The 26,848-nt window shown below is 39.2% G+C and overlaps 1 protein-coding gene across 13 annotated transcripts in view; it reads left to right on the top strand.

Moving 5' to 3' along the window:
* Positions 1–23,802, top strand: part of CYRIB (CYFIP related Rac1 interactor B) — a 147,392-nt gene extending 123,590 nt beyond the window's left edge. For 12 of the 13 annotated variants that reach the window (XM_072774506.1, XM_072774501.1, XM_072774500.1 and 9 more), the window contains 8 exons: positions 3,189–3,294; positions 9,114–9,250; positions 10,324–10,401; positions 12,710–12,826; positions 13,717–13,796; positions 15,077–15,203; positions 17,224–17,294; positions 23,058–23,802. In XM_072774506.1, the coding sequence (XP_072630607.1) occupies positions 3,189–3,294; positions 9,114–9,250; positions 10,324–10,401; positions 12,710–12,826; positions 13,717–13,796; positions 15,077–15,203; positions 17,224–17,294; positions 23,058–23,121 (780 nt within the window). In that variant the 3' untranslated portion in view covers positions 23,122–23,802. The remainder of the gene's footprint in view (positions 1–3,188; positions 3,295–9,113; positions 9,251–10,323; positions 10,402–12,709; positions 12,827–13,716; positions 13,797–15,076; positions 15,204–17,223; positions 17,295–23,057) is intronic. The other variant, XM_072774510.1, reaches the window with a different exon arrangement.
* Positions 23,803–26,848: the final 3,046 nt, after the last annotated feature.

Here is a 26,848-nt window from a genome sequence, read left to right as displayed (position 1 = left end):
AAATTCAAGTCCTGAACGTTTAAACATATTTCAAAAAATCAAAAATTTGTGGAAATGGAAGGTTTAAATGATTAGACAAGACCTTAATTAACTAATTAATGAATTATTTCCTTATAGGTCACAACAATTCACAATTTGTTATGTTTGGTGTTTCCATATTGATTATCATTAATACTATTCTTAATTCAGTTTTATATCGTTTCTTTTAAAATTTATTTTATAATTGAATTCTGATCAGTTTTTTATAGTTGTCTCCCATAAACAATAAAGAAAAAACATCTCATTCACTGTAGAGCTATAGACTATTACCTATTTTTAAGGTTAGAGCCTTTAGGATTTTTTTTTTTTTTTTAACTTAACCAAGTGAAGGGTTACTCTGCTTCTGTGTGGGAAGGCTCACTGCAGAGTTTTTATACTGACTTAATGAAATGTGTATATTGACTTAATTGAATGCAGTTATCATCTTCCAAAAGAGGGGAAAATGATGGAAAAGCTTACATAGGAAGTCATTGCAAAGAGGACTCAGCTGTGAAACCAGAAACTTTAGACGCAATGACCAAAGGTTGGAGTTGTCCTTGGATACTCTGATCACCCAATTTAGTGCTGTAGCCACATTTGGTGCAAGTGTGCTTGTGGCATTCATGATTGATCAGGCGGGAAAGTAAATAAATGTCACAAAGTTAAAGTTTATATAGAAAAATAACACTGAAGAACAACACTAAAAGGAAAGGGGAGAATCATAAGAGATGGGAAGAGATTCACCTGACCAGGCTTTGAGACTTATTATAAAGGTACCTTCATTAATTCTTTGGTAAAAGAATTAAAGACAGAGAAATTAGGTAAATAAAATAGATAAAAAATATGTAAGCTAGAAAACTCTTAAAACCACATTTGTGTCTTCTGTAGATGAAGTGTGTAACTATTCAAGCATTTGAAGAAATTTTCACTGAGGAGTGCATATTGATGTTTGGGTTTAACTCTGTAAAAAATTTCTGAATAATAGGAAAACAAGAAAGGAAGGTACAAATAAAAACTGATTATATACAAATATACAAAGAACAGCTGTAACTGCAGTAACTGTCAATATGAAGACCAATAAACTTGGTAGAACAACCATTCTACCTATGGAAAAACACAGACAATAGAAAAAACTGTTCAGATTTACTAATAAGTGCACATCACTGACATGCAGTTATATATGATAATACATTGTTAAAAGCTCAGTTATTGGGTGCTTTATGAAGGAACAGGTAGTCTTTTTTTTTTTTAGGAACTGGTTGTCTTAATGCAAGTTCTATTATAAAATGATTGCCTTTTTGGAGGTCACTTTGGCAGTGTGTAAAATAAGATTTATAGAATTCTTTGTACTCTTGTATTGGCTTACATTTTAGAAAATATTCTCAGAAAAACTATCATTCGAGAGGAAGGTAAATGTGAAAACCTATGGTTAAGATGTGGAATTACATATTTTTTAAATAGTGTTTTAATACAGAATCTATTAAATAAAGCTTATTCTCTAGGATGAACCACTAGTCAGGGAAATAAAAATTCCTCACTACTGTTTGATATATCTGTACAGGGTTAATATTTTTGAAAATGAGTTACCATATCTGCTCCACGACACTCTCACTGTTGACATGTATTAAGTGCCCTTCTGCATGTTGGGGTGTGCTGGGTGCTATACCAAAAATGTTGCCTAACACAGTGTAACTGATGTGAAAGGAGAAGGAATTAGAGTGAGAACCATAACATGTTGTCATAAAAGGAAAACCAATGTCTCAGTTCTAAATCGAGGCAGGGCAGGGTTAGGGAAGTAGTTAACTCAGTTGTGAAAGTGGGTAATGTTTGCTAGAGCATTTTGATATTATGAGAATGAGTTGATACTTTGAAAAATATTTATTTATTTATTTATTTAGATTTTATTTATTCATGAGAGACACAGAAAGAGAGAGGGAGAAGCAGGCTCCATGCAGGGAGCCCAACATGGGACTCGATCCTGGGACTTCAGGATCACACCCTGGGCTGAAGGCAGGTGCTAAACTGCTGAGCCACCCAGGTGTCCCGAAAATAATTTTTAGATCCTTGTAAGAAAAGTTGAATATGATTCTCAGGAACAGAACAGAAAATTTTAATTTTCATCTATTTCCTGAATAATAAATAGATTTTTACTACTTGATATTAAACATTGCTAAAAAATAAAACATTTAAAAAAAAAACATTGCTGAGATGGGGCTTGAGGCTAAAAGAACACTTTTGTGTATGTCAGGATAGTATCACAGTCCCTTTGAAATATTTGTATTCATGTGAAAGAAGGAGTGTTATATGTAATGTCAGGTTTTCTTTAAAATTCTAGGTAGCCACATAAATGCGATTCACCTCAGAATTCTGTTGTGTTTGAACATCATTTTAAAATGTTTTATATAAGGGTGCCTGGGTGTGGTTCAGTTGGTTGAGCATTGGACTTGGGCTCAGGCCATGATCTCAGCCCCACATTGGGCTCCCTCCCAGTCTGCTTCTCCCTCTGCCACTTCCCCTCCTCATGCTCTCTCTCTTTCTCAAATAAATTAATACAATCTTTTAAAAAGATTTAAAAGGTTTTTAAAAAAATGATTTTATATAAAAAAATCAAGAAAATTTGCATATAGTGGCAAGCTTTTGTAAGGCACATTATGTAAGTAATATATAGCCCATTTGTTTAGTTTGTAGCTTATTTATCAAAGCATTCCCTAAATCTATCTGGTTTCAATTTTATTTTGCTCTCTTGTTTTTCAGTTTGAGGTGGATAGAGTCAGAGTACTAATGCCTTGAGAAAATCTAAACATGTCAATAACCTCCTGATAATGTTTATAAGGACCCCCATATGCTCTCCCCATCTTGGTTACGAGTTTCAGCTTTCAAATAGCATGTTTAGCTTGTTTGAAGATGTTAGAGAAACCAAGCCAGATTGTTGAAAAAAGCATTAAGTTCCATAAAAGATTAAACAAATGAAAGATGAAAGCAAGAAAATCCATCTCTTTGGGAGTGACCCTCTATATTCACAAAAGATTGCCTAATGATTTGAAAGACTGGTCATATTTTATTGAGTATACCAGGGTTTCCTATGTTTGCTGAAACCTATATTTTAATGTAAAAATAATACTGTTTTGATTTTGAAAACTCTAACTCTTTTTATTCTTTGGATTTTGAAGGCAATCCAGCATCCAGCAGATGAGAAGTTGCAAGAGAAGGCTTGGGGTGCAGTTGTCCCACTAGTAGGCAAATTAAAGACATTTTATGAATTTTCTCAGAGGTTAGGTAAGTTGAAAGTTTTGTAATTATGACTTCCCTAGTGAAAAAGACATATATTGATAAGGAATTAATATAGAATATTTTGTGTTCACCTTGCTAAATTTGTATGCTACATAGGTACAGCAGTCTTGTTAGACTGTAAGATTACAGCATAATCTTACCATCCCTATCAACCCAGGTCTTTAATTTCTTTAGATCATTTCTCCCAAAAAAATTATATCTTCCACAAGGAAATGACTGATTTCTTTTTTTGTAGCCTAAAAGATCCTAGTATGAGAAACCACTTGGTAGAATTTCTCTCCATCTCTACAGCAAATCCTGTCCCATATGTGATAACTAGTCCTCAGGCCCTTGGGCTATTTAGATTCTTGTATTCTTAAAGATCATTACTGATTACAGTCAGTTCGTGTATCTAAAATAGTACAAGAGAAATAGCAAGTTGATGATGTGCCCACAGGTATTTAGGGAGTTATTAAAATAAAAAGCATTCGAAATCATTTGCTTTTTCCCTAGTATGGGAAAAATTCTTCAGAGATCAGCGTTGTGCCTTCCATACAGTAAGCAAAATTGGAATTCCCTTTATTGGAAAAGAAGGAGGCAGAGCAGGTGAGATTTAGGCAATTAGTCCCTGGAGTCATTTGAAAGATGGAAGTTGCCAAGTTTTAAAAATGGGTAATTATTTGGGTTCTGTATCTTGTTGTTGTTGTTTCTAAGTCTCTAGATGCTTGGGAAAAATCAGTAGCTTAGGCAGTGATTGGTCAGTCAGCAGCATCTCAGTTGGCTTTAGCGATCTCTGTGGCAAAGCATTTCTTTGCACTACCATAGGGCTTGTGCTTTCCAGTGTCCAGCAGGTCCCTATCACTTCCTAGTTTTTTATATCTGGCTGTCTATACCTTCATATCAGCTACTTGGGCCACTTGGTCTGCAGCCTGCTTGAAAGCTGGGTTCATTTTTTTTTTTTTTCTTTTTAATGCCTAGGTTTTTTAAAAACTGAGAGAACTGCTGTTTTTCCTTAGATGAAGTACAGACTGTTAAAGGTACAGATTGTTGAGATAGAAGTGTTGGTATAACTTTTCTTACTAGAAATAAGAATTATAACTTCTTTTCTCAAGCGCAACAGTTCTTTCACGCTGCCAGCCTTTTTGATCAAGTATCTATACTTGATCTATAGGTCTATAGTTTTGTGACCTCATTGACCTCATTGAGGTCTTCTAATTGTGGTTATCTTTACTCCTTCATCTTTAGAGTGTTTCTTGCACTGCTAGTTTCTAGCTGCCTTTGAAGTTATATGTCTTTAGATGGTGCTCAGGCCTCCTGAGGCTCATCTTAGTCTCTTAGCATTCGCTACTTTAAAAGAATAATTGTAAACTAGGCTGAACCAGTTAGGCTTCCATGTTTTCTTATGTTTTAACTATCGGAATTAAATCAGGCTAGTGGTATGTGTTCCATTTCGGCAGAATGGTATTTGTAACATAGGTAATAGCAAGAAGCTGTCATCTTTCATACATCCTGTCAGAGCCTGGATCTTTGATTAACTCTAGCGACTTCTCTGTAAAGTTATGAGCAAAGTACAAATTTAACATAGGACAGTTTACATCTCTTTGCCAGTAACCTGGTTAGTAATGTTTCCAGTTTCCTTGTTGACAGAAGCACATCTTTGTTTACATATGATAGAAACTCTTTGTCTCTTGAGTGAGTGAGGGATGAATTAATGGTTAAACACATCTGCTGTATCAAATATGTATTGGGTATTTAGGAGAAGCAATAATAATGGACTTTGGGCTTTGGAGGCATAGCTTCCTATTTAAAATCTGCTGTTTGCTAAGTATTGGTTGTGTGGTCTTGACCACATGAGCTTCAGTATCCTTTCTGGACCTGAGTCTGGTGAACCATCTGGTTTATATCCACTAAACCTCCTCTCTCCTCTTCCTACTTGAGCCACAGGTGAGGATAAACATTACAAATAGCCCATAAAGCGCCAGCTGTCAAGATACATGTGATCATTCAGAATCTTGCAGTCCCAAGAAGAGAGTTGCTTGGCTTCAGCATCACAGATATACAGTGGTGTGTACCCCAGAAGAGAGATCCTGATCCCTTGCCAGTTTGCATATTTATAGAGACACAGGGAAGGAATCTCTTGACTAATTTGGAAGACACAGTGACCTTTGTCGACAAGGTTAACGTTGCTGGCCTGGGATAGTTCCTGTACTTGTTTCAGCCCGAGGCTTTCTGAGTTGAGGCACCTCATTGAAGGTTGTATGATCAGAGAGTAAACAGACTCCTTTGGCTTTTCTTGGTGTTTCTCCTGTACTAAAGGAGCACTTTTGGGCAGCCTGGGTGGCTCACCGGTTTAGCACTACCTTCAGCCCAGGGCCTGATCCTGGAGACCTGGGATCGAATCCCATGTCAGGCTCCCTGCCATGGGGCCTGCTTCTCCCTCTGCCTGTGTCTCTGCCTCTCTCTCTCTCTCTCTCTGTCTCTGTCTCTCTCTCTCTCTCTGTCTCTCATGAATAAATGAATAAATTTTTTTTAAAAAAGGAGCACTTTCCACAGGGACTTCCTCTTCCTAGGCATCCAGTTGTTTTCCCTTATTCTACTTTGTAGCCTAATCTGTCTTTATTATTTCTCCCAGTTGGTCTTTTCCTTGCAATTTTGTGCACTCATCTATCAGCTAATTTCTTCTAGAATTTAGAGTTTAGTAGCCTGTTAATTTCTTCATGTCACCTATCTTTCCTAAGAACCCTAATCACATGATTTTGTTTTAGGAGCTCCATCAGTAAGACCACAGTCCTTACATCATCTCTTCTTTGACCTCTCTTTCTTTCCGACTCAGCCAGAGACCTGAGCCACCTTCTGGGATCTTCTGTCTCTGATTCCTTTCTTGACACAGGCCATTCTATTCTAGACCAGTAGGACTGTTTTGTATCCAGAGAAGTTCCCAAGATGAGAGGCTGATGCAGGTGCCTCAAAGTCAGATAATCAGTGTCCTTGTTTTTAGATGACCTTTTTCCATAGATTTGCCATTGAGGGCTCCAGCCATTCAGGAACTGAAGTCTTCCAACATGGTTACCAGCTATCCCACCTGAGCCAAGTGACTGGACTGCACTCCACAGGGGAGGGGCTGTGCCATCCCCCAAAGTTTTAGAGCACTGCAAATGTTACATTAACCCTGAGACTTGATAAATCTAGAAAACGCAACTTTCTTTTTTTCTACAACAGCCTGTAACAGTATTGGGGTGTGGATGCGCACACGTGTGTGTTGAATGGTTTTTACTATTCTCCTCTCTCTCAGACTTTGCTTTGCACTTACATCAATACTGACAAATGGAATGAATCTTGAGATGAATAAACCATTTTTCAAAATAGCTAAAATGTACTTTTCCTCTTAATTGACTTTCATATCCACTCTTATACTTCTATATGCCATCCGTCCGTCCTCCTGTAATCCATCCTACACATAGCAGATGAAGTGGAGTTTTCATAAACATTAATCTATTATGCTTAAGTAGTTTCTCCAGGGGAATTAGAATGACAAGACCAGAACACTTGGTATGGAACATAAATTATATGCATATTGTGCTAGTCTTGGGTTACTCTCCTTGCATCTCTGTTCTACTTATGTTGGTCTTCTTGCAGTTCCTCTGCTATGTCCTGCTCCTCTCAGCTCAGGATCTGGCTCACTGCCCTCTTGCTCATCCTTAGTGTACACTTCACTTTCAGCCCAAATGTCACTTACTTAGAGGGCTTTTTCCTGAGCCTTCAACTAGGTGAGGTTCTCTTTTTATATCTTTCCATTCTATTGTGTACTTCTTAACGTATGTTAAACTGTAATAATTTGTCCTTCTCTTCTCTGTGTAGTCACGCTCCAGGTAGGCCTAGGGAATATGTTGGCTTTCATTTCTGTTCCCCAGTACCTGGCACATAGTAGACAATCAGTACATTTCCTGACTTGCTATGGAAAAAAGAACTGTCATTTGAAGTTACTGTGTAGATGACAAATAACATCTGTGTAGTGTCTAGTTCAGTACTAATGCATGTTAGACATATAAGAAATACCTACTATGTAGTAATCCCTAGATTCACGTTTTTTAAGGTTACAGAACACTAGGTAGAATGTTGCTATATTTGAGAGACAGTTTATTGTGTATTATGGTGGAAAGAGTAGGACTGCAGAGTCAGAAACATCTTGAATTTATTAGCTATACCCTTGGGGGTCTAACTCTTTGAAACTTGGTATGTACCCATCTGTAATGCTTATATATGAGTCAGTGGTAAAAGTTACATAAAAGACGAGGTCATGTGCACAGCAGGGATGTTAGTTCATGGTAGGGTCTTCATAAATAGTAGAGCTAGTATTTTTTTTTAAGTTAAGGATTGATGATCTGACATAAATTTATTGTTTACTCAATAATCTGACATTTATTCATTAGTGTCAGATCACCATCTACTATTATAAATTGTTTTCTCTGAAAAGAATCTGGCATTTTTAGAATTCAAGATTCTAAAATCTGTGAATTAGTTTGATATTTATTTATTTTTTATTTTTATTTTTTAATTTTTATTTATTTATGATAGTCACACAGAGAGAGAGAGAGAGAGAGAGGCAGAGACATAGGCAGAGGGAGAAGCAGGCTCCATGCACCAGGAGCCCGACGTGGGATTCGATCCTGGGTCTCCAGGATCGCGCCCTGGGCCAAAGGCAGGCGCCAAACCACTGCGCCACCCAGGGATCCCAGTTTGATATTTATTTTTTAAGTGAAATATCAGTATTTCCACTTATATTTTATATATACATTTTAAAATTTTACTTAAATTCAATTTGCCAACATACAGTATAACACCTAGTGCTCATTGCATCATGTGCCTTCCTTAATGCTCATCACCCAATTACCCCATCCTTCCACCCACCTCCCCTTCTGCAACTGTTTGTCTGTTTCCCAGAGTCTCTCATGGTTGGTCTTCCTCTCTAATTTTTCCCTGCTCAGATTCCCCCCACCTTTCCTTATGGTCCCTTTCACCAATATTTCCATTTTTAAAAAACACAGTAGGGTCACCTGGGTGGCTCAGTGGTTTGGCGCCTGCCTTCAGCCCAGGGCATGATCTTGGAGACCGGGATCAAGTCCTGCATCAGGCTCCCTGCATGGAGCCTGCTTCTCTCTCTCTGCCTGTATCTCTGCCTCTCTCTCTCTGTCTCTCATTAATAAAAAATAACTAAAATCTAAAAAAAAAAAAAAACACGGTATATGTTAGTCTAACATTCCAAAAAGAGCAATTATTTCGAAGGGATCATCTTATATAACGAATTAGAGAATATTTATATCGTGATTCTAAGATGCCAAGTTCTCAGACATTCAGGAAGCTAATAATTTAAGCCAAATACTTTGTTTCCTTTAGTATTTGAACAAAAGCAATTTGTGTTTATAAATAAGCAACATATTCAAAATATGAGAAGTTGGTAATTCATTCCCAGCCATGTAGAGATTTGACTGTGTGGACATGATGCCACTGAAGAAGTTAACTCAGCTGTAGGTAACCCTTACCAGTTCATAAAAATCAGCACAGTGCTGATCCTGGTGTTTAATTCAGGTTTACATTCTGCGTTATTTTGATTTGGGGTTTATGGAATTATAAAACCGAATTGGTTTCTTTAAGGCTTTTATTCTGTTAAACGCTATTCAATTTCAGTGATTGTATTTAGATAATACAACTTTTGAAGAGACTTTATTTCTATGGGAATTAAAATCATAACGTTTATAAATAGCTTGCTTTTTAATAAACAAAAATCAGGGAGATACAGCTTAACATTTTAATCTTCCTTTCTTTAGAAGCAGCACTAAGAGGTCTTCTGGGAGCCTTGACAAGTACCCCATACTCTCCCACGCAGCATCTAGAGCGAGAGCAGGCTCTTGCCAAACAGTTTGCAGAGATCCTTCATTTCACACTCCGGTTCGACGAGCTCAAGGTAGGACTTTGTGCTGCCCCTGAGTGCATGGGCATTGTGAGCCTTTCAGTGAGCATTGTAGGAAATGCCTGGTGACTTTGTCAAAGTGTGTTTTCATGGTATTTGTGGGTCCTAAGTGAAACATGGAAAACTAGATTTAAATGTTATAACAGGTCTTTTGATATATTTCGTGCGTAGAAAATAAATAGCAAATTACCCAATACTCAGTCTTCACTTAGCTTCATTTTTTTAAATATCTCTAGAACAATATTGACCTTTTCTAATATTATTTTTTTTTTTTTTGCTCATCACTAGCCTATTTTCAGGATCCCTTTATATAAAAATGTTAAGATCCTTCCTCCCTCCCTCTTTCTTTCCTTCTCTCCTTCCTTCCTCCTTCTTCCTCATCTCTCTATCTCTCTTCCTATTTCCCTGTACACCCATCCTCCCTTTGTTAGAAGGACTGAAGGTAAAGAAACAAGTACTAACTTCTGTATGAGGAGACCTGATCCACTTGAGGCTCTGTCACTGTAACTAGGTATAAGGCAGGTCCTTTGACTTTCCAGACCTTAGGGACCTTGTCTGATAAATGGAGGAGATGGATTCCTAACTACAGCCTTTTATGATTGCATAACAGGAAATTGTTCTCTTTTATTAATACTTTGAGTACAAAGGATTTATATATAAAATTTTAGTCTGAGGATTGCCTTCATATACACATAATTTATTGTAATAATTAAAAACAAATGCTTACCTTTTTCTTCTTGTTTTTGTTTATTTGGTAATATTGGCCTTTGAGAAACCTTTGAGTGTATTACCCAAAATTATTGAAAAGGGGAAGTATATGAATCATGACTGTAAAACAGTCTACATGGTTTATATATTCAGTAAGGACTAAGTACAATGTTATATAATTTAGATACAAAAAGCTGTCTTGGCTGATACCAGTTTTAGTTCTTAAAATGGTATTACAAAGTAGGAAGTGTTACTTAACTAGTTAAAACTGTATCTAATAAATTTTTCACTTTTACACTATCATTACACTGTTATTTAGGGTGCATAATACATTTTTCTTTCATAAATGTCTTCTTTAGATGACAAATCCCGCCATACAGAACGATTTCAGCTATTATAGAAGAACATTGAGTCGTATGAGGATTAATAACGTCCCAGTAAGTTAATGCTTTGAATCGGGGGTATAGTAATAATAGCCATTAGTTTGGTTGTTCATGTGCTCATCCATTCAGATACAGTCAGTAACCCACTATGGGCTGTAGCTGTGAGGAGAAAGGGCAAGATATCATAGACCACACAAAGTGCTGGCCTGTTCTTCCACTGAGTCCCTTTAGTCCTGATGATCCTCGAATAAAATTGCTATCATTGATACTTACAAAATTTCCCTGTGTATTCTCATTTTATTTATTTTTTAATGTTTTTAAGGGTTTTTAAGTAATTTCTTTTACTTTTTCTTTTTTTTTTTTTTTTTTTTTTTAAGTAATTTCTACACCCCCACAGGGCTCAAACTCACAACCTTGAGATCAAAAGTTGCACGCGGGATCCCTGGGTGGCGCAGCGGTTTGGCGCCTGCCTTTGGCCCAGGGCGCGATCCTGGAGACCCGGGATCGAATCCCACGTCGGGCTCCCGGTGCATGGAGCCTGCTTCTCCCTCTGCCTATGTCTCTGCCTCTCTCTCTCTCTCTGTGACTATCATAAATAAATAAAAAAAAATTAAAAAAAAAAAAAAAAAAAAAAAAAAAAAAAAACAAAAGTTGCACGCTCTCCTGGCTGAGCCGGTCAGGCATCCCATGTGTAATCTTATTTTAATTATACAAAAGTTAGTGAATTAATGGTTTTGAGTTTTTTGACCCCCTAGTCTTAGAATGGAAGAGTCCTGGAGAAAAGTTGGCCTGGAATGGGATACTAATATTGGCAAGAGGAGAGAGTAAAGTCATGGCTATGAGCACTTCTGTGCCTGTTCTTGGCTGTTTAACTGCACTTCTAGTTTATTTAGGCTTGATTGCCCTTGATTTCTCCTTGTCTTCACCCTTTTCTACCTCCAGGGAGTCAAATACTATAAGTAAAATCTTAAATAGAAAACATTCTCTTTTTCTCTAGGGATTTTGAGGTACTTTGTGCTACTACTTTGTGCTAATTGGTGTGAAAAAAGGGGAAATTTCTAGGATCAGCCTTACAGCCTCAACTAGATAGTTTAATAAAGAAGGATTACATAAGTGTAAGGAGTGGTAAGTACTATAAGAAAGTGCCAAAGGAAAGACTGTTCTTCCCCTCCCCCCCTTTCTTCATTGAATCCATATTTCTGAAGTGGCTGCTATAAGACAGAGCTTGGTAGGGAGAAGGATCTCTCTTCATGAAGCATCTGTTATTTTACATCAGTTTGGTTTTGCATAGACTAGTTCCTGCTGTGAGGCTGAACTTACCATGTCTTTTTCAGAGCCACCGTGTAAAATCATATGAGATCAAATCAAAACAAAACAGAACACGTAACACCCAGTCAGTCCTCTGGTATAGCCATCCTGCTACTCCTTAAGGCCAAAGACTGTTAAATCACCACTGCCCTGTCTTTTGCCCTCAGTAATTATAGGTACATCCAACTGTTGTCAGGTGAAATATTTTCTCTTCCTCACTCACCCCTTTCCATCTTAGTTCTTCTGTCCCAGTTGAGAGCCTCATTCACTCTCTGGCAGGCATTCTGTAGCAGAATTCATTTTTTGACCTATGATCTCTTTCTTTTTTGGCACACTCTGCCTACCACCATCAGTCAACTTGCTTTAGAAAATTAGCTTAATTGTTGTTCCTTTCTTCTAACATGTTCAGGGGGCCCCCTGTTACGTGCAGAGGAAAAATATGAACTTAAGCTGGAAGCTAAGACACTTGCAGCCTGACCCCAGCCTTCCTTCCCAGCCTTATTGTTCCCTGGCCCGTGCCCCTTATGACACTGAACACACTGGGTTACACTCTAAGCCACTTGAAATGGTTGGAATGCTGTGGTTACCTGCCCATCATCACCTGCAAACGCAGGGTCTTCAGAGTCCACTTTAGTTTCTTCCAGTCTGATAGTCTTCCCTCTCACCTCCTTTTTTGGTCATCACGTCTTAGTATGTTATTGTGGGTCCCTGCATGGTCTTGAAAAGGCAGCCAGGGCAGTGACCTTATCTCCCTGTCTTCCATAGCCTTGTTACAGTAGGCAGGCCATCCAGGTTTTACTCAGTTGCTTAATATCATTTATAGTATTTGAAAGGAAGTTCATCTTTCTGAAAAATTGCTTAATATCATTTTTAACCCGTTTTTAAAGAATATTTAAGTATTTGCACAAGAAGGTCTAAAATAGAGTTTAAGAGCATTTGTTAGAGTAATTTTACAAGCATTAGCAAAAGAAGCACTCTGCCTAGGTTCTTTTATAAATGTTATGATATTTAACAATTTATGAACTGATATTACATGCTCTTTTTTTCCACACAGGCAGAAGGAGAAAATGAAGTAAATAATGAATTGGCAAATCGAATGTCTTTGTTTTATGCTGAGGCAACCCCAATGCTGAAAACCTTAAGTGATGCCACGACAAAATTTGTATCAGAGGTAAGTGTTGCCTGAACAGCTAGCTAGTCTTCATGTTGTGATTCTTCTTCCTGTCTGCAGCCTTGGTGACCTCTGCAGGCCCTGTGGCATTGCCATCCCTGTGCGTGTGTGGGTGGACTCCTGTCCCTTCCCCAAGGCCCACATGTACACATCTACCTGCCTATCCAGCTTCCCTTTGGATGCATAGTCAACACTTAAGTGGTATTGTGGCCAAACCAAAGTCTTGGTGTTTTCTCCCAACCTTGCCCTTTCTTCGTCTTTTCCTACTTAATTAATAGTACCCCTGCAAAAGCAAGCTAACTTAGGGGTTATCATCTTGAATTCCTTTCTTTATTTCACTTCTTACATCTCCTCTGTCAGTGTTATTGATTCTCCCTCCAAAATATACCCTGAATCTGAAAACTTAGCCTCTCTCTTTGCTCTGCCTCCCTGGATTGGCCCACTGTCCTCTCACCTAGATGACAGTATTCATTTTCCTGCTGGTCTTATTTCTTCTGCTCTTGCCCCACTATAGTCCTTTCTCCAAAGAGCAGCCAAGTAAAAACTACAGGCCCTTCTTTTCTCTGTTTAAAATGTTTCTGGTGACTTCCCAGTATAAGGAATAAAATCCCCATACTTCATGGCCCGTGAGGCCCTGTCTGCATGTAATGGTTGTTTCCACTCAGCTGGAAGGTAAGTGACTCTCAGGAGAGCAGGGTCTTGGTTCTCTTGCTCATAGCCATATTTGAGAGCTTAGAACAGTACCTAGAATGTACCTAGTACATTTTTTACAAAATTAGAGGAGTAGGAACCAAATTTTAAAGTTGTCAGTTTTTCACCTTATACTAGGTTTTAAATAATACTAAAGTAGTAACTATCACTTTCACTTTTTTCTCCACATACTTTTACAGAATAAAAATTTACCAATAGAAAATACCACAGATTGTCTAAGCACCATGGCTAGTGTATGCAGAGTCATGCTCGAAACACCGTGAGTATTAGCTGATCTTTTTCACTTTAACAATCTTATGGAAACAGTTGTTTAGATATGAATATGTCTTATTTGGAAGGCAGAAATTAAATATATCTGAAGTATCCATTGCTTATATATGAACAATATGAAGATAGTTTGAAGCTAATGTAACTTCTGGTTAAGTAGAAAGTACAGTGGGTTTTCAGGTACCTAAGACCAGTCAGACAAACTTACTAGATGCTTTAAATGGGGAATTTTGTGATGCTTTTATTGGAGATAGGGAAGAGCTTTGCTGTTTTGATTACGCTTCTCATCAGCATTCTCTCCTTTTCAGTGAAGAACCTCACCTTGTCTTTTTGCTAGAGGGCTACAGAGTTACTCTTCTATTTGTCCCTTTCTCTCAGTGTTAGTTTACAGTCTTAATTTTATTTATCTATTTATTTTTTGGTTGACACTAATCTGAATTCTCTTCTGGGTTTCCCTTCACTTTCAACGCATTTGTCATATATGCCACAGTGGTGTCTGGCTGGATTTTCTTATCAGCAGGCAGAAAGAATTCCTCCTGGATTCCTAAATAGCATATGGTTTTATTAGGTAACTTGTTTTTGTGGAGCTTTTCATTTTCCAAAGCACTATTATACACATCATCTTACTGGAAAACCTTATGAAGTAGGAGGGCAGCTCTTCATTATTGTTTCCAGTAGAGGAGTGAGGTCCTGGGAAGTCAAGGGGCTTTTTTATGCACAGTGGCCGATTGGCCACACATATGCCTGGATGGCTCCATCCTGGTTCTAGGTGCTTTCCGCTATGTCACACTGCCTTATATATAGACAAAAGTTCTATCCCTTTTTCCAAATGAGAGAAGAATATGAGTGAATTTTAGTAAAATTAGAATCCAAATACAATAATGTAAATGCTTATATTAAGTTAGCTTCTAAATAGCAAACCTATTGCTCCATTAAGCTAGTGGCTTTTCCCATCATATTGGTGGGAACAGCCTTTACAAAGCACCTGTGCTGAAACTACTTTGGGGCTACTTTGATTTCTCTGATTTGCCTCATCTCTGCCAAGCAGAAGGAGTTACGGTAAACTAAGGAGGATGCAGAGATCAGAATACGTATTATATCTGCTCCACCTACCTCAGTTGTCTAGGAATCTCACTGTGGAGAAAGGGGGGAGGGGTTATAATGCTTGTATTCCCTTTAGAGATCAACAGGATACATCTTTCAGCACCAGCTGAAAGGTGAATCAGCTCATTAAGTTATGCCTCATCCATCCACATATTTTCTACCCTCCAGGGAATACAGAAGCAGATTTACAAATGAAGAGACGGTGTCATTCTGCTTGAGGGTAATGGTGGGTGTCATAATACTCTATGACCATGTACATCCAGTGGGAGCATTTGCCAAAACATCAAAGATTGATGTAAGTTATATTGCTTTATTTAATTCCAAACCACTCGCATAAGTGAAAATCATAAGCGTTAATTTTATTTATAAGAGCTGCAGGTTGTACTCTGTCACAGACCTCTCAGTATTATAGTTTCTGATAATGGTGGGTTTCTGTTGCCTCTTATGTTGGACTTTATACAGTCATATATGGGTGGAGTAGTAGAGTAGAGTAGGACAGCTGGAGTCTTTTAACATGCCTCTGTGTCCCTCGTACTCCTCAGCAGTCCTTCTGCCTATTTTGCAATATAAATTTAAAAAATCAGACATAAGAAATTTCCTTTCATTCTTTGACCAAAGGCCATTTCAAACAAAAGACTTATTTCCAGATGTATATAGAATAGAAAGTCAGTAGAGGGGGCACCTGGGTGGCTTAGTCAGTTAAGCGTCTGCCTTCAGCTCAGGTCATGATCTCAGGGTTCTGGGATCCAGCCTCATGTTGGGCTCCCTGCTCAGGCAGGGAGTCTGCTTCTCCTTCTCACTCTGTGATCTCTCTGAGTCTCTCTTTCAAATAAATAAAATCTTCTTTTTTTGTAAGATTTTATTCATGAGAGACACTGGCAGAGGGAGAAGCAGGCTCCATGTAGGGAGCCTGATGTGGGACTCAGTCCCAGGACCCCAGGACCCCAGGATCACAACCTGAGCTGAAGGTAGATGCTCAACCACTGAGCCACCCAGGTGTCCCAAATAAATAGAATCTTTCAAAAAAAAAAAAAAAAAAGTAAAGGTACTCCAATGAAAGAAAGACAATATAATATAGATTTTCTCCTCCCTCCCAATCATAATAACTTGTGGCCCTAGTCTGGGCTTCTATTTTGCTTATCTCTACAGAAGTTTATATTAGGAATAAAGCAGTTTCCTGATAGAGTTAGTTCAGGTTCTTGGCATTTCGTGTCTAGATTCCTGATTGCTAGCCAGCCTCCCTACCTTTCTTTATTCATGTCCATCCTCTGTGAAAAGAAATGAGTGAACATTTATTGAGTGATTACTATGTGTCAGGAATTTTATTCTTGTTTCCCCACTTCCTTTGAAAATACTCTGAGGATGTAGATGTTATCTCCTCCATACTAACAGAAAATCTAACACTTAAGGAAATTACAAGTATAATTGCTAGAATGTTAGAATAGGATTTTGAACCCACATCTCCATGGCTTCCAAAGCCTGTGTGTTCTTTCTTTGAGGTGTTTTTGTTTTGTTTTGTTTTGTTTTGTTTTTTAGATTTTATTTAGTTAATTAGTGAAAGTACCTGCATAAGAGTGAGGAGAGGGGTAGATGGAGAGAGAATTCCCAAGCAGATGCCACACTGAGCGTGGAGCCCAGTGTGGAATTCCATCCCAGGATTCCAAGACCATGACCTGAGCTGCAATCAAGAGGAGGACACTTAACTGATTGAGCCACCCAGGCACTCTCAAGCCTGTGCTGGTTCTGCTATGCTCTGTTTTTCATAGTCCTCATAGTCCTTACATACCATCTTCACTGAGTTGTTTCCTTTTTATAGCCCGTAACAGCCCCTGCCTCATTAGTTACAGTTGAGTCTTCCTGGCATGTGAGGCCCTCTGTAAACTTCCCTGTGCTAGTCATTTAGTCCTGCAAGATTCTGTCCTCAGCGTGTGAAAAACTTTATTTTGATCAAGATGTTTGTCTACTTGGAAAGGCTCCTCTGTTCCTTGGCAGCGTGTCCATTCAGTCCTTCCATAAACTGCTCCACACCTTTTCTGGGAAGTCTTCCCTTAGCAACCCTTAGTTTTCTCATTAGTGTGCATGGTGCTTCTGTTTGACTGGTTCGGTTCTTAAAAAGTTTTGTTTGATAGAGAAACTGAAAATAACATTTGGGTAGGTTGTTTCCCTTCTAAGAATAATGATTTTAACATTTCTAGAATGTAATTGCTCAGGAGTTCCATAGTTGTGGTACTAATTTAAGTACTACTGTTTTGAGATAATGAATGTTATATAAGAAAACAAACATTTTTACCTTTTCTATTTCCTTTTCTTCTTAGATGAAAGGTTGTATCAAAGTTCTTAAGGACCAACCTCCCAATAGTGTAGAAGGTCTTCTCAATGCTCTCAGGTATGTATATGTACGTGTGCATATGTATAGAAAAAAAATATGTAAGAAAATGCTCCAAAATGCAAATATTACAAAGAATATGAGTATGTATGTTCATGTTAGAAATATGAAGATCTCATTTTGCATTATTAGTAATCCTGCTTTCAAATATTGGTTACAGTATTTCTACAATAAAGAGAGCATGGGAGGGGCGACTCAGATGAAAAAAGCAGTTTCATTTCTTTGCCAAAGATTTTGGCTTTCATTTTTTTGATTGTCTTGGGGTGTTTGTTTATTATTTTTTAAAGATTTTATTTATTTATTCATGAGAGACAGAGGCAAAGACACAGGCAGAGGGAGAAGCGGGCTCCACACAGGGAGCCCGATGCGGGACTCAATCCCAGGACCCCAGGACTACGCCCTGAGCCAAAGGCAGAAGCTCAACCGCTGAGCAACCCAGGAGTCCGGGGATGTTTGTTTTTTAATTTTTTTTTTAAATTTTATTTCTTTGAGAAAGTGAGAGAGCATCAGGGAGAGGGAGAAGTAGGCTCCCCACTGAGCAGGGAGCCTGATGGGGGACTCAATCCCAAGACCCTGAGATCATGAACTGAGCCAAAGGCAGCTTAACCAACTGAGCCACCTAGGTGCCCTGTTTTTAAATTTTTTAATGAATGTATAACGTGCTAATTGCAAATAAAATCCAGCAAACACAGGAAAATTTAAAGCAAAATAAGGAAATCACAAAATCTCACTATTTTGAAATAAACCTCTACTAACCTTTTGGTATATAGTCTTGTACAGCTTTTTCTTTACACTTGTAGATAGTCACAGATCTGTGATACTTTTTACAAGATACAGTACCATACAAACTCTTCTACAACTAGTTCTTTTCCCTTAATATAGTGTAATTACATTCCTAGTTTCACAGATACCTTTATTACTTTTGTATATTTCTTAAAATGAAAATAAAGCTGTTATTTGCTGTCTTTCCTCAGCTTAGACTGACTTAATGTAGTTACTGTGGCTCCTACAAATGCTGGCTTTTTTTTTTAAGACAGGATTCTCTTTCTTTTTCTTTTCTTTTTCTTTCTTTCTTTCTTTCTCTTTCTCTCTTCCTCCCTCCCTCCCTCCCTCCCTCCCTCCCTCCCTCCCTCCTTCCTTCCCTCCCTCCCTCCCCAGTGTGGGGCTTGAACATACAACTCCCAAGATCAAGAGTCTCCTGCTCTACTCACTGAGCTAGCCAGGAGTCTCTTGAGTGCTGGAATATTTTTAAATGTAAATCTTAGCGTATCCTAACATCTTGATTACAGAGATTTAATTTATAGTATAATATCCCTAACATAAAAGACAGTTTGCTCATTGCTTGATAATTTTGTGTTTAAATGCTCAAAATTGCATGAGCACAGAAATACAGAGACTTTTTAAGGTCGCAGGCCATCTTTTCACTGCAGTGCACTTTAGTTCACATGACACACAAAAATGATTTCCAATTCAGTATTAAATTTTTCATGTTTTATGAGCAAAACAGGTTCTTACTCCTCTTGAATGCTTAGTCACACTTGGTACATCATAAAGCAGAGTCTGTGCTGTGTCACTTCAGCTGAATGGAACCATCAAATGATTTTATTAGGATTATGGAAAGTACTCTATAAGCTATGACTGCCTCGGTAAAGAAGGTCGGTCAATTCTAAACAAATACTAGAAAGATTCAGGACCGTAATATAACAGTAAAAAGCCTCGTGATGTCAAACTGTTTGCACCATAAGCCTATGGAAGCCACAAACTTTCAGGAATTTTTTTACTCTGGAGATTTTTACAATGTAAACCTCATTGGTTTTATCCATATTCATAGTATTGTGAATCCCTTTCTGAAGATTCCCTGGGTCCCATCCCAGTCAGCCTAGTTTTTCTCCCAAGACCCTTCTTTCTGGGTAGATTCTGCAAAGCCAGCCACTGACATGAAACCTGCTTTGAAAAGGAAGAAGGAATTGATGTCCAGGAGGGCCTACTGTTATTTCCTTTACCATGAAGAGACAGTACTCCGCACAGTAAAAGCTCAGAATTTGCTTTTGTTTTTCAGAATTTAAAGGTAGTGAGGTCTTTCTACTCTAGAACTAGGGCAGCACCAGGCAGTGGCTCTAAGTGAGAGGTGGGATTGAAGACTCACACACACCGGTCTGTGTTTGAGGAACAGGGGAAGAAAAGCACCATTGAGGCAAGAGTCACCTCTTTTCAGTTTTCTTTTCACATGTCTAATGGAAAATAGATGAAGGTTTTGTTGCAGAAATAACCCTTGAGCTGTTTTTATACATAGTGAACATGTTGTGTCTGGTTCTTATTTTTTCACCCGGGAAGTTTATAAGGTTCACCAGTACACTTGATGCTTTATAGTAGTGGTTACAATTAGTAAAATTTTTATATCACTGTGCGTTTGTATGCAGTTTCATATGTATGACTTTACTTAATCTGCACCACAGCTCTGAGAAGTAGGTGATGGATATGAGGTGCTGGGGATGTTTCCATCATCCAAAAAGTTACTGTGAGCTCTTGAGAGACTCATAGATCACATAGCAAATAAATGTTGGCATCTGTTTTCACATTCAGAAGTTCATTCTTAAAATCCCATATGCTTGATGCTGTACCATTAAGCCTTAGGTTTCCTTTGTGATTGAACCCTGCAGTGGTTTGGAGTAACTGAGAAGGAAGCAAAAATGCAGATTCCCAGGTCCCCATCCCCATCCCCAGAGAGTCTCTCTCTCTCTCAGGTCTGGGCCGGGGCTCAGGCACCTCATTCTATATGTAAACACCCACCCTAGCCCCTAATATGCTTCACTCAGAGCAAAGGAGATACTATTTGAAAAACATCTTATAATCCCAAAAGTGCTGTGCAAATGTTAATTGCTATTTACACCTCCACAAAATGGAAGACACTTTTGTGGAATTACTTTCTGAGTAGCTGCTTTTTACCAGAGGTGCTCACTATGTCATTTTCCTCCGAGCCAACAGTTAATAATGAAAAAATTTTAATTGCGCACACATATATGCTGTTTATTTTGAATTCTTCTCTGTAGTTATTACAAGGGCCTCCAACTTACAGTATGTGATCATAGAAAAGCAGCAAGTCATGCCTACATTTTACAGTTGGAGAAATAGAACCAAGTGCCTCGATTATATGAGAGCAAGCCAGAGTGGAGAGTTAAGGTTCTGTGCTAGATAACAGCTTGCTTTACTAAATTTCAGAGTAAAGGTTGCTTTTCTTGAGTAGAAAAGTCATGCACTCAGTGAGGAACTTTGTTGTTATATACGAAGTAAGATAATACCATACGTATCCGTATATGATTTTCACACATTAGGTGTTCTGGCCTGCTTGCCACCCCCCCTCCCTCTCTCCCTCTCTGCTTCTCTCCTTCTCTTCCTACCTCCCTTCCTTTTCTTTCTTCCCTTTCTTTCTTTATCGGAAGGGGGCAGAGGGAGAGGGAGAATCCCAAGCAGGCTCCACTTCTAGTGCAGAGCCTGACAGAGGGCTCGAACCCAAAACTCTAAGATCATGACTTGAGCTGAAATCAAAGAGTCGGATGCTTAACCAACTGAGCCACCAAGGCGCCCCAATTCCTGGCCATTTCTTGATAAGAATGTGGTGATGTGGGATGCCTGGGTGGCTCAGCAGTTTGGGGACTGCCTTCGGCCCAGGGCGTGATCCTGAGGTCCCGGGATCAAGTCCCGCATCAGGCTCCCCACATGGAGCCTGCTTCTTCCTCTACCTGTGTCTCTGCTTCTCTGTGTGTCTCTCATAAATGAATAAAATCTTTAAAAAAAAAAAAAAATGTGGTGATGTGACAAGCCTGCCTCCCAGTTGGCCCCATTCAGGGGGAAGCATGTGAGAACTGCTGGAAATGCATGATCACGTCCTGCAGAAGCAGCAAGAACTTGTGTTTGGTGGAGAGGAAAGCACTTACAACTCCTGGAATGTCACCGAACATTGCTGAGTACTGATACTTAAAACCACTCTACGTAGAAGTGTTGGTGTGCCAGTTATGTGGCCCTCTCCCCTATCCAGGAGCATAAAGGAAGGGAGAAGAACATAAATGAAGAGAGGAATGTTAAACATTTTTATTTCCTGACATTGGTAGAATCGTGTGCAGCTATATATACTTTCTTTGCACTTGGAAAATAAAACAGAAGGCTTTAGTCTTGGCTATATCACCTGCCACTTAATGTAAATATTCCTGTATGGATAGTTTTTTCAGCCTGGCTGCTTACTTTCTTATCTTCCTTCTGCAAATACTGATTGAGCACCTATCACGTGCCAGGCACTCTGGTGTCTCTTCAGTAATATGTAAACAATTTGGAAGTGGCTTCTACGTAAAACTGTTGAGAATATATCAGCTATTTAATTAAGTACATGTCTGTGTCTTTACCTCTCCAAGGATTTGAGTTTTCAGGTCCTTTCTTCAATTTTTAAATTGATTTGAGATGAAACTGACAAGAATTGGGTTTAAATTTCTTAAAGACACAAAGACCATCTGTGTGTCCTTGCTTGAGATGATATATTCCTTAAAGATTATATATGAAATTCTTATAAGCCAAATTAACTGATGCAGCATTAGGTTCCATCTGAATTGTCCTGCATTCAAGCACTGAGCACCTGTCTCCATTGCTGCTCATCTGGTCCAGGCCTTGATCATCTCTCACTGAGGACCCTGGAACAGCCCCCTGTTTAGTCCCTGTGCTGTTCCTCTGCTCCCTATGGTTCTTCAACAGAAGAGCAGGCCTTCCAGAACCTAAATGAAATCCCATATCACTGCCCTACCTAGTATCCTCCATTGGCTTTCATTGCGCTTAAAATAACCTCCCAACCCCTTGATGTGGCCTGCGGTGTCCTCATGAGCTGGGCTTTTCCAGTCTGTAAGGGCCTTTCTAGTACTTTCCTCCTTTGTCCCTAGTATGAGTGTAATACCGTCTTCCTGCTTCACCAGGTGGTAAGCTCTGGGAGCAGCGCCAGACATAGCAGCCTTGCTCACTGACCTTGGGCTATGTGGTGAATTGTCTTATAAATCTGATGACTCATCACAATTCCCGTGTTTACATGCTTATAGCACAACACACCTACCTGGAAACAAGGCACTTGGGGATGTGACAGTTTGGGACTAGAACACAGGTCAGCCTGCTTCTTTGTAAAGGGCTAGAGAGTAAACAGACATTTTAGGGTTTGGGGCCACATGGTTTCTATCGTAGCTACTCTGCTGCTGTAGCAAGAAGGTGACCATAGGTAGTACTTTAGTGAATCTGTATGGCTGTGTTCATAAAAACACTGAAATTTGAATTTCATTAATTTCCATGTTAACATGAGATATTCTTTTGCTTTTTTTCCCCCATTCATTTAAAATGATAAAAATGTACTTCGCTCACAAGCCATACAGAAACAGCTGTTGGGTTAGATTGGCCCCGGCTGTAATTTGTCAGTCCCGGGATGGAGTAAGGGCTGCTTTCCTCCGAGTGAGCAGGTGCAGCCAAGTGTTTCCTTTAGGATTTAGTCAGATCATTTCATCAAGGTAGCTGTGACTCAGTTACACAGCTCCTGGATCTTCTGTTTAACAGCTGGTCAGGAGGCTAAGGCAGGCAGAACCTGACCATAGCCGAAGCTGGAAACCAAAGGCACAACTCTGAGAGAAAATGTGCCTATTTGCCCACCTTGTAATAATTCTCGAACCCAGTGCAGAAAATGGCTTTTTAAAAATACCCTAAAATTGCTGTTTGTTTTTGTTTTTGTTTTTTTACTTTTAGGTACACAACAAAACATTTGAATGATGAGACTACCTCCAAGCAAATCAAATCCATGCTGCAGTAACCGTCGTGGAGTGCGCACCTGCTGTGGACGGAAGACAGTATTCTGCAGTGACTGGGAATGCACAGTTTTTAGTGATTGCAATTACTATCTCATGTACTCTTGCTTTTTATTTCTTTCCTCTGTTCCTCTTCCCTCTTTTTTAATCATGTTCTCGTTCTTAAGACTTCTTTTCTGTGCCAAAATCAGTAAAGTTATACTCTGGAGGGATATTGTCCCTTCAAACGGGCCATCTAAGGCAGCTAATTATGCATTGCATTGGGGTCTCTACTGAGAAAAATTCTGTGACTTGAACTAAATATTTTTAAATGTGGATTTTTTTTGAAAACTAATATTTAATATTGCTTCTCCTGCATGGCAAAACTGCCTATTCTGCTATTTAAAAACCCTCAATGACTTTATTTTCTACTGCCGCTTTTTTCATGTGCAGCCAAAATGAAAATGTTTAAATTAACTGTGTTGTACAAATGGTACCCAACACAAACTTTTTTTAAATTAGTAAGACTTTTGTTTTAAAGTTTTAAGTTTGCATTTGACTTTTTTTGTAAGGATGTATGTTGTGTGTTTAACCTTTATTAACTAACGTTAAAAACTGTGATGTGTGCGTAGAATATTACGTATGCATGTTCATGTTTAAAGAATGGCTGTTGATGATAAAATAAAAATCAGCTTTCATTTTTCTAAGTGTGGCTTGGTTTACTGGTGTGTTTTGAGGCTTCTAATGCCCTCCCCATGTTGTTTTACTGGAATGCATAAACACATAATTTCCCATTCCTGTAGAGGAAAGCTGGTTCTTTTTAATAGTATTTTTCTTCATTATTGTCTGTGTAGATAGTTTTAATTGCTTTTAAAATCTTGCTAAATGCAGTAAGACCAGTGATTTTTTTATTAACTTGCCTTTTACTCTTGATTTACTCTTGCATGGTTGTAGTAATAGGAGGAAAACTCTACTTGCCTGACTCACAGTTCCCAGGAGTGAGAGGGTAGTCACAGGAAACAAAGAGGGTGGCAGGAAGAGCAACCCTCAGCACGGGAGGGGATGACATGTAAGCGAGGCTCGAAACCAAAGGCCTTGACACTAGTGGTGAAAAACTAGCGTGTTCGTTATTTGAAGATCATAAAACCTTGTTGCAACATCTAAATGTCCTGATTGGGAGAAGCAGCTTAAAGGTTGTTTAGTCCGGCTGTGCTGGTGATGTGATGAGTATCTTAGTGTCCGTCCGAGCTCTAGTGCATTTAAAGTGGAAGAGAGTCTCAGAGGTTTCCACCAAATCCTTCTGTTGTGCTAGTGCCAGGATCGTGATGCCCACACCGCCACCTTGGATTTCCTGCTGACCTGCTTGGCCTTTGTCTCATGCTCTCCCAGTGCATACCTTGTGCTTCTTCAGGCAGGCTCAGCGGCCTGCAGTTTAGATCGCCTCTGGTCCCCGAGCCTGCCCTCCCTTTCCTCTCTCATGTCCATCTGATGAGCAGTAGCTCTCGCTTTTTGAGACCTTCATGAAGCCTTCAGGATAACATTAACCTTCAAAGCATATTGTAATGAATTAAGTAATGGCCCCCTAAAAGATTTGTCTACCTGGAACCTGAAAATACAGATTTATTTGGAAAAAGGGTATTTGCAGATAAAACTAAGGATCTGGAGATGAGACCATCGTGAATTAGAGTAGGCCCTAAATCCAATGACAGATCCTTATAGGAGAAAAGAAGGGGAAACAGACACAGCAAAAGGCCATGTGCAGATGAAGGTAGATTGGAGCAGTGCGTCAGCAAGCCACGGAACCAAGGATGGCTGGCAGTCACCCGAAGCTGGGAGAGCATCATGGGACAGGTTCTCCCTCCACAAGTAGGGAGTCTCCAGAAGGAACCAGCCCTGCCACAACCTTGATTTCAGACTTCTGGTCTCTAGGACCAACTACTGAGAGGACACATTCCTGTTGTCTTAAACCACCTGGTTTGTAGTAATCTGCTGTGCCAGCCCTGGGAATCTAATACAGGTGCCTCATCAAACACTTGTGATACTTGACTGCACCTGTGGGTACCTTTTCTGACCCTGTGAGAACTCTGAGAAGAGCCACATCTGATTTTCCCTCAGTGACCCAAGGATCTTGTACAGTACCCAGATCTGAGTAGGGCCAAGTGAATGCTCGAATGGAGTGAATGAATACAAGTTAAAAATAATGAGGCCACTGGAAGAGAGGAAACAATACTGCTAAGGCCTTTTTGGTTAGCACAGTTAAGGCTCTGTATATTGGAGAAGAAGAAAAGTTTCTAACTCTATAAGGAGGGCTAGCAAACTGGTCTGCATGTCAAGCTGCCCAGCACCTATTTTTTGCACAGCTTGTGAACTAAGAATAGTTTTTATGTTTTTAAAAGGTTGAGAAAAATCCAAAGGATATTTCATGGCATGTGTAAAGTATACGAAATTCAAATTCCAGTGCCCATAAATAAAATTTTATTGGAACACAGCCTTACTCATTTGTTTACATATTATTTTTGGCTACTTTTGCACTCAACAGAAGGGAATTCTTGTGACAGAACCCATATGGTCCTCAGAGGCTAAAATATTTACTATCTGGCCCTTTGCAGACAGTTTGCTGACCCCTCCACTAGTTACTGCTAGAATAAACCGCTAGAGTAGAGCAGGTTTATTCCAGAACTGGGTGTGATAGAAGTGAGGTGCTACAGTGCGATAAAAGGAGCCATCCTTGCCTGCCGCCATGGATTTAATTTCTGGTCAAATATTTGCCATTCAGATGGCCAAAGAGAATAAACAACTTCCCACCTACCAAGTCTGATCTCTTACTCATAACATCCATCCTAGAGTGAAGGATTATGGTACTGGCCATGGGCTCATCAAGAAAGGGAGCCAGGGTGAGTTAGGGTCTGTCTTGCGTACTTGAGGGAGGTGGGACCCTGCTCTCCATAGGTAAATTGTGACGTCACTTGAAACTGGCCTCCTCTAACCCCTCTGCCCCTCTAAAACAAAGTTTCTGTTATTGCAGGCCAGTGATTGTGCCTCTTTCCTTAAAATATGAAGTACCCATTGCATCATGCCTCTGTTGGCCACTGCCCCATATCTATAGCCTTCAATGGGGACAAGTAGAACATTTAAATCAGCTATTTTCCCCCTTACAGATTGGGATTAAAAAGCACTGAACTATTTTCAGATTGCTCCAAATATTTTAAGACTTATAATTAGCATTCGTGCTCAAATCTAGGTCTTTTTAAGTTAAAAATGCCATTCCGGTTCCATTTGAGATTGCAGTAAACTCCATTCCATAAATTCTTACATAAAATAATCCCTTACAGGGCAGCCCGGGTAACTCAGCTGTTTAGCACCGCCTTCAGCCCAGAGCGTGATCCTGGAGACCCAGGATCAAGTCCCACGTTGGGCTCCCTGCATGGAGCCTGCTTCTCCCTCTGCCTGTGTCTCTGCCTCTCTCTCTCTCTGTGTCTCTCATGAATAAATAAATCTTTTTAAAAAAATAATCTCTTACAGAGCATATTTCAAACTCTGTTGAGTACGGTGTGATCACAGAAGATAGCACAGAAGGATCTGTGCATAGGAATCAGGAAACCCAAGCCATATCACTTGTTTGAAACTCTGTCTCATTGATAAAATGAGAGAATTAAAATTCTAATGTTTGATTCCACATCATATACTACATGTCTTGTGTGTACGGTGCAAAAGGCAGTAGGAATGTGAACAGTTAAAACACAAAGACTTTAG

This window comes from Canis lupus, chromosome 14 (genome assembly GCF_048164855.1).
Source record: "Canis lupus baileyi chromosome 14, mCanLup2.hap1, whole genome shotgun sequence".
Lineage (NCBI taxonomy): Eukaryota > Metazoa > Chordata > Mammalia > Carnivora > Canidae > Canis > Canis lupus.
The sequence above is the reverse complement of the archived record's forward strand: the minus strand, read 5'-3'. Positions and strand labels throughout refer to the sequence as shown.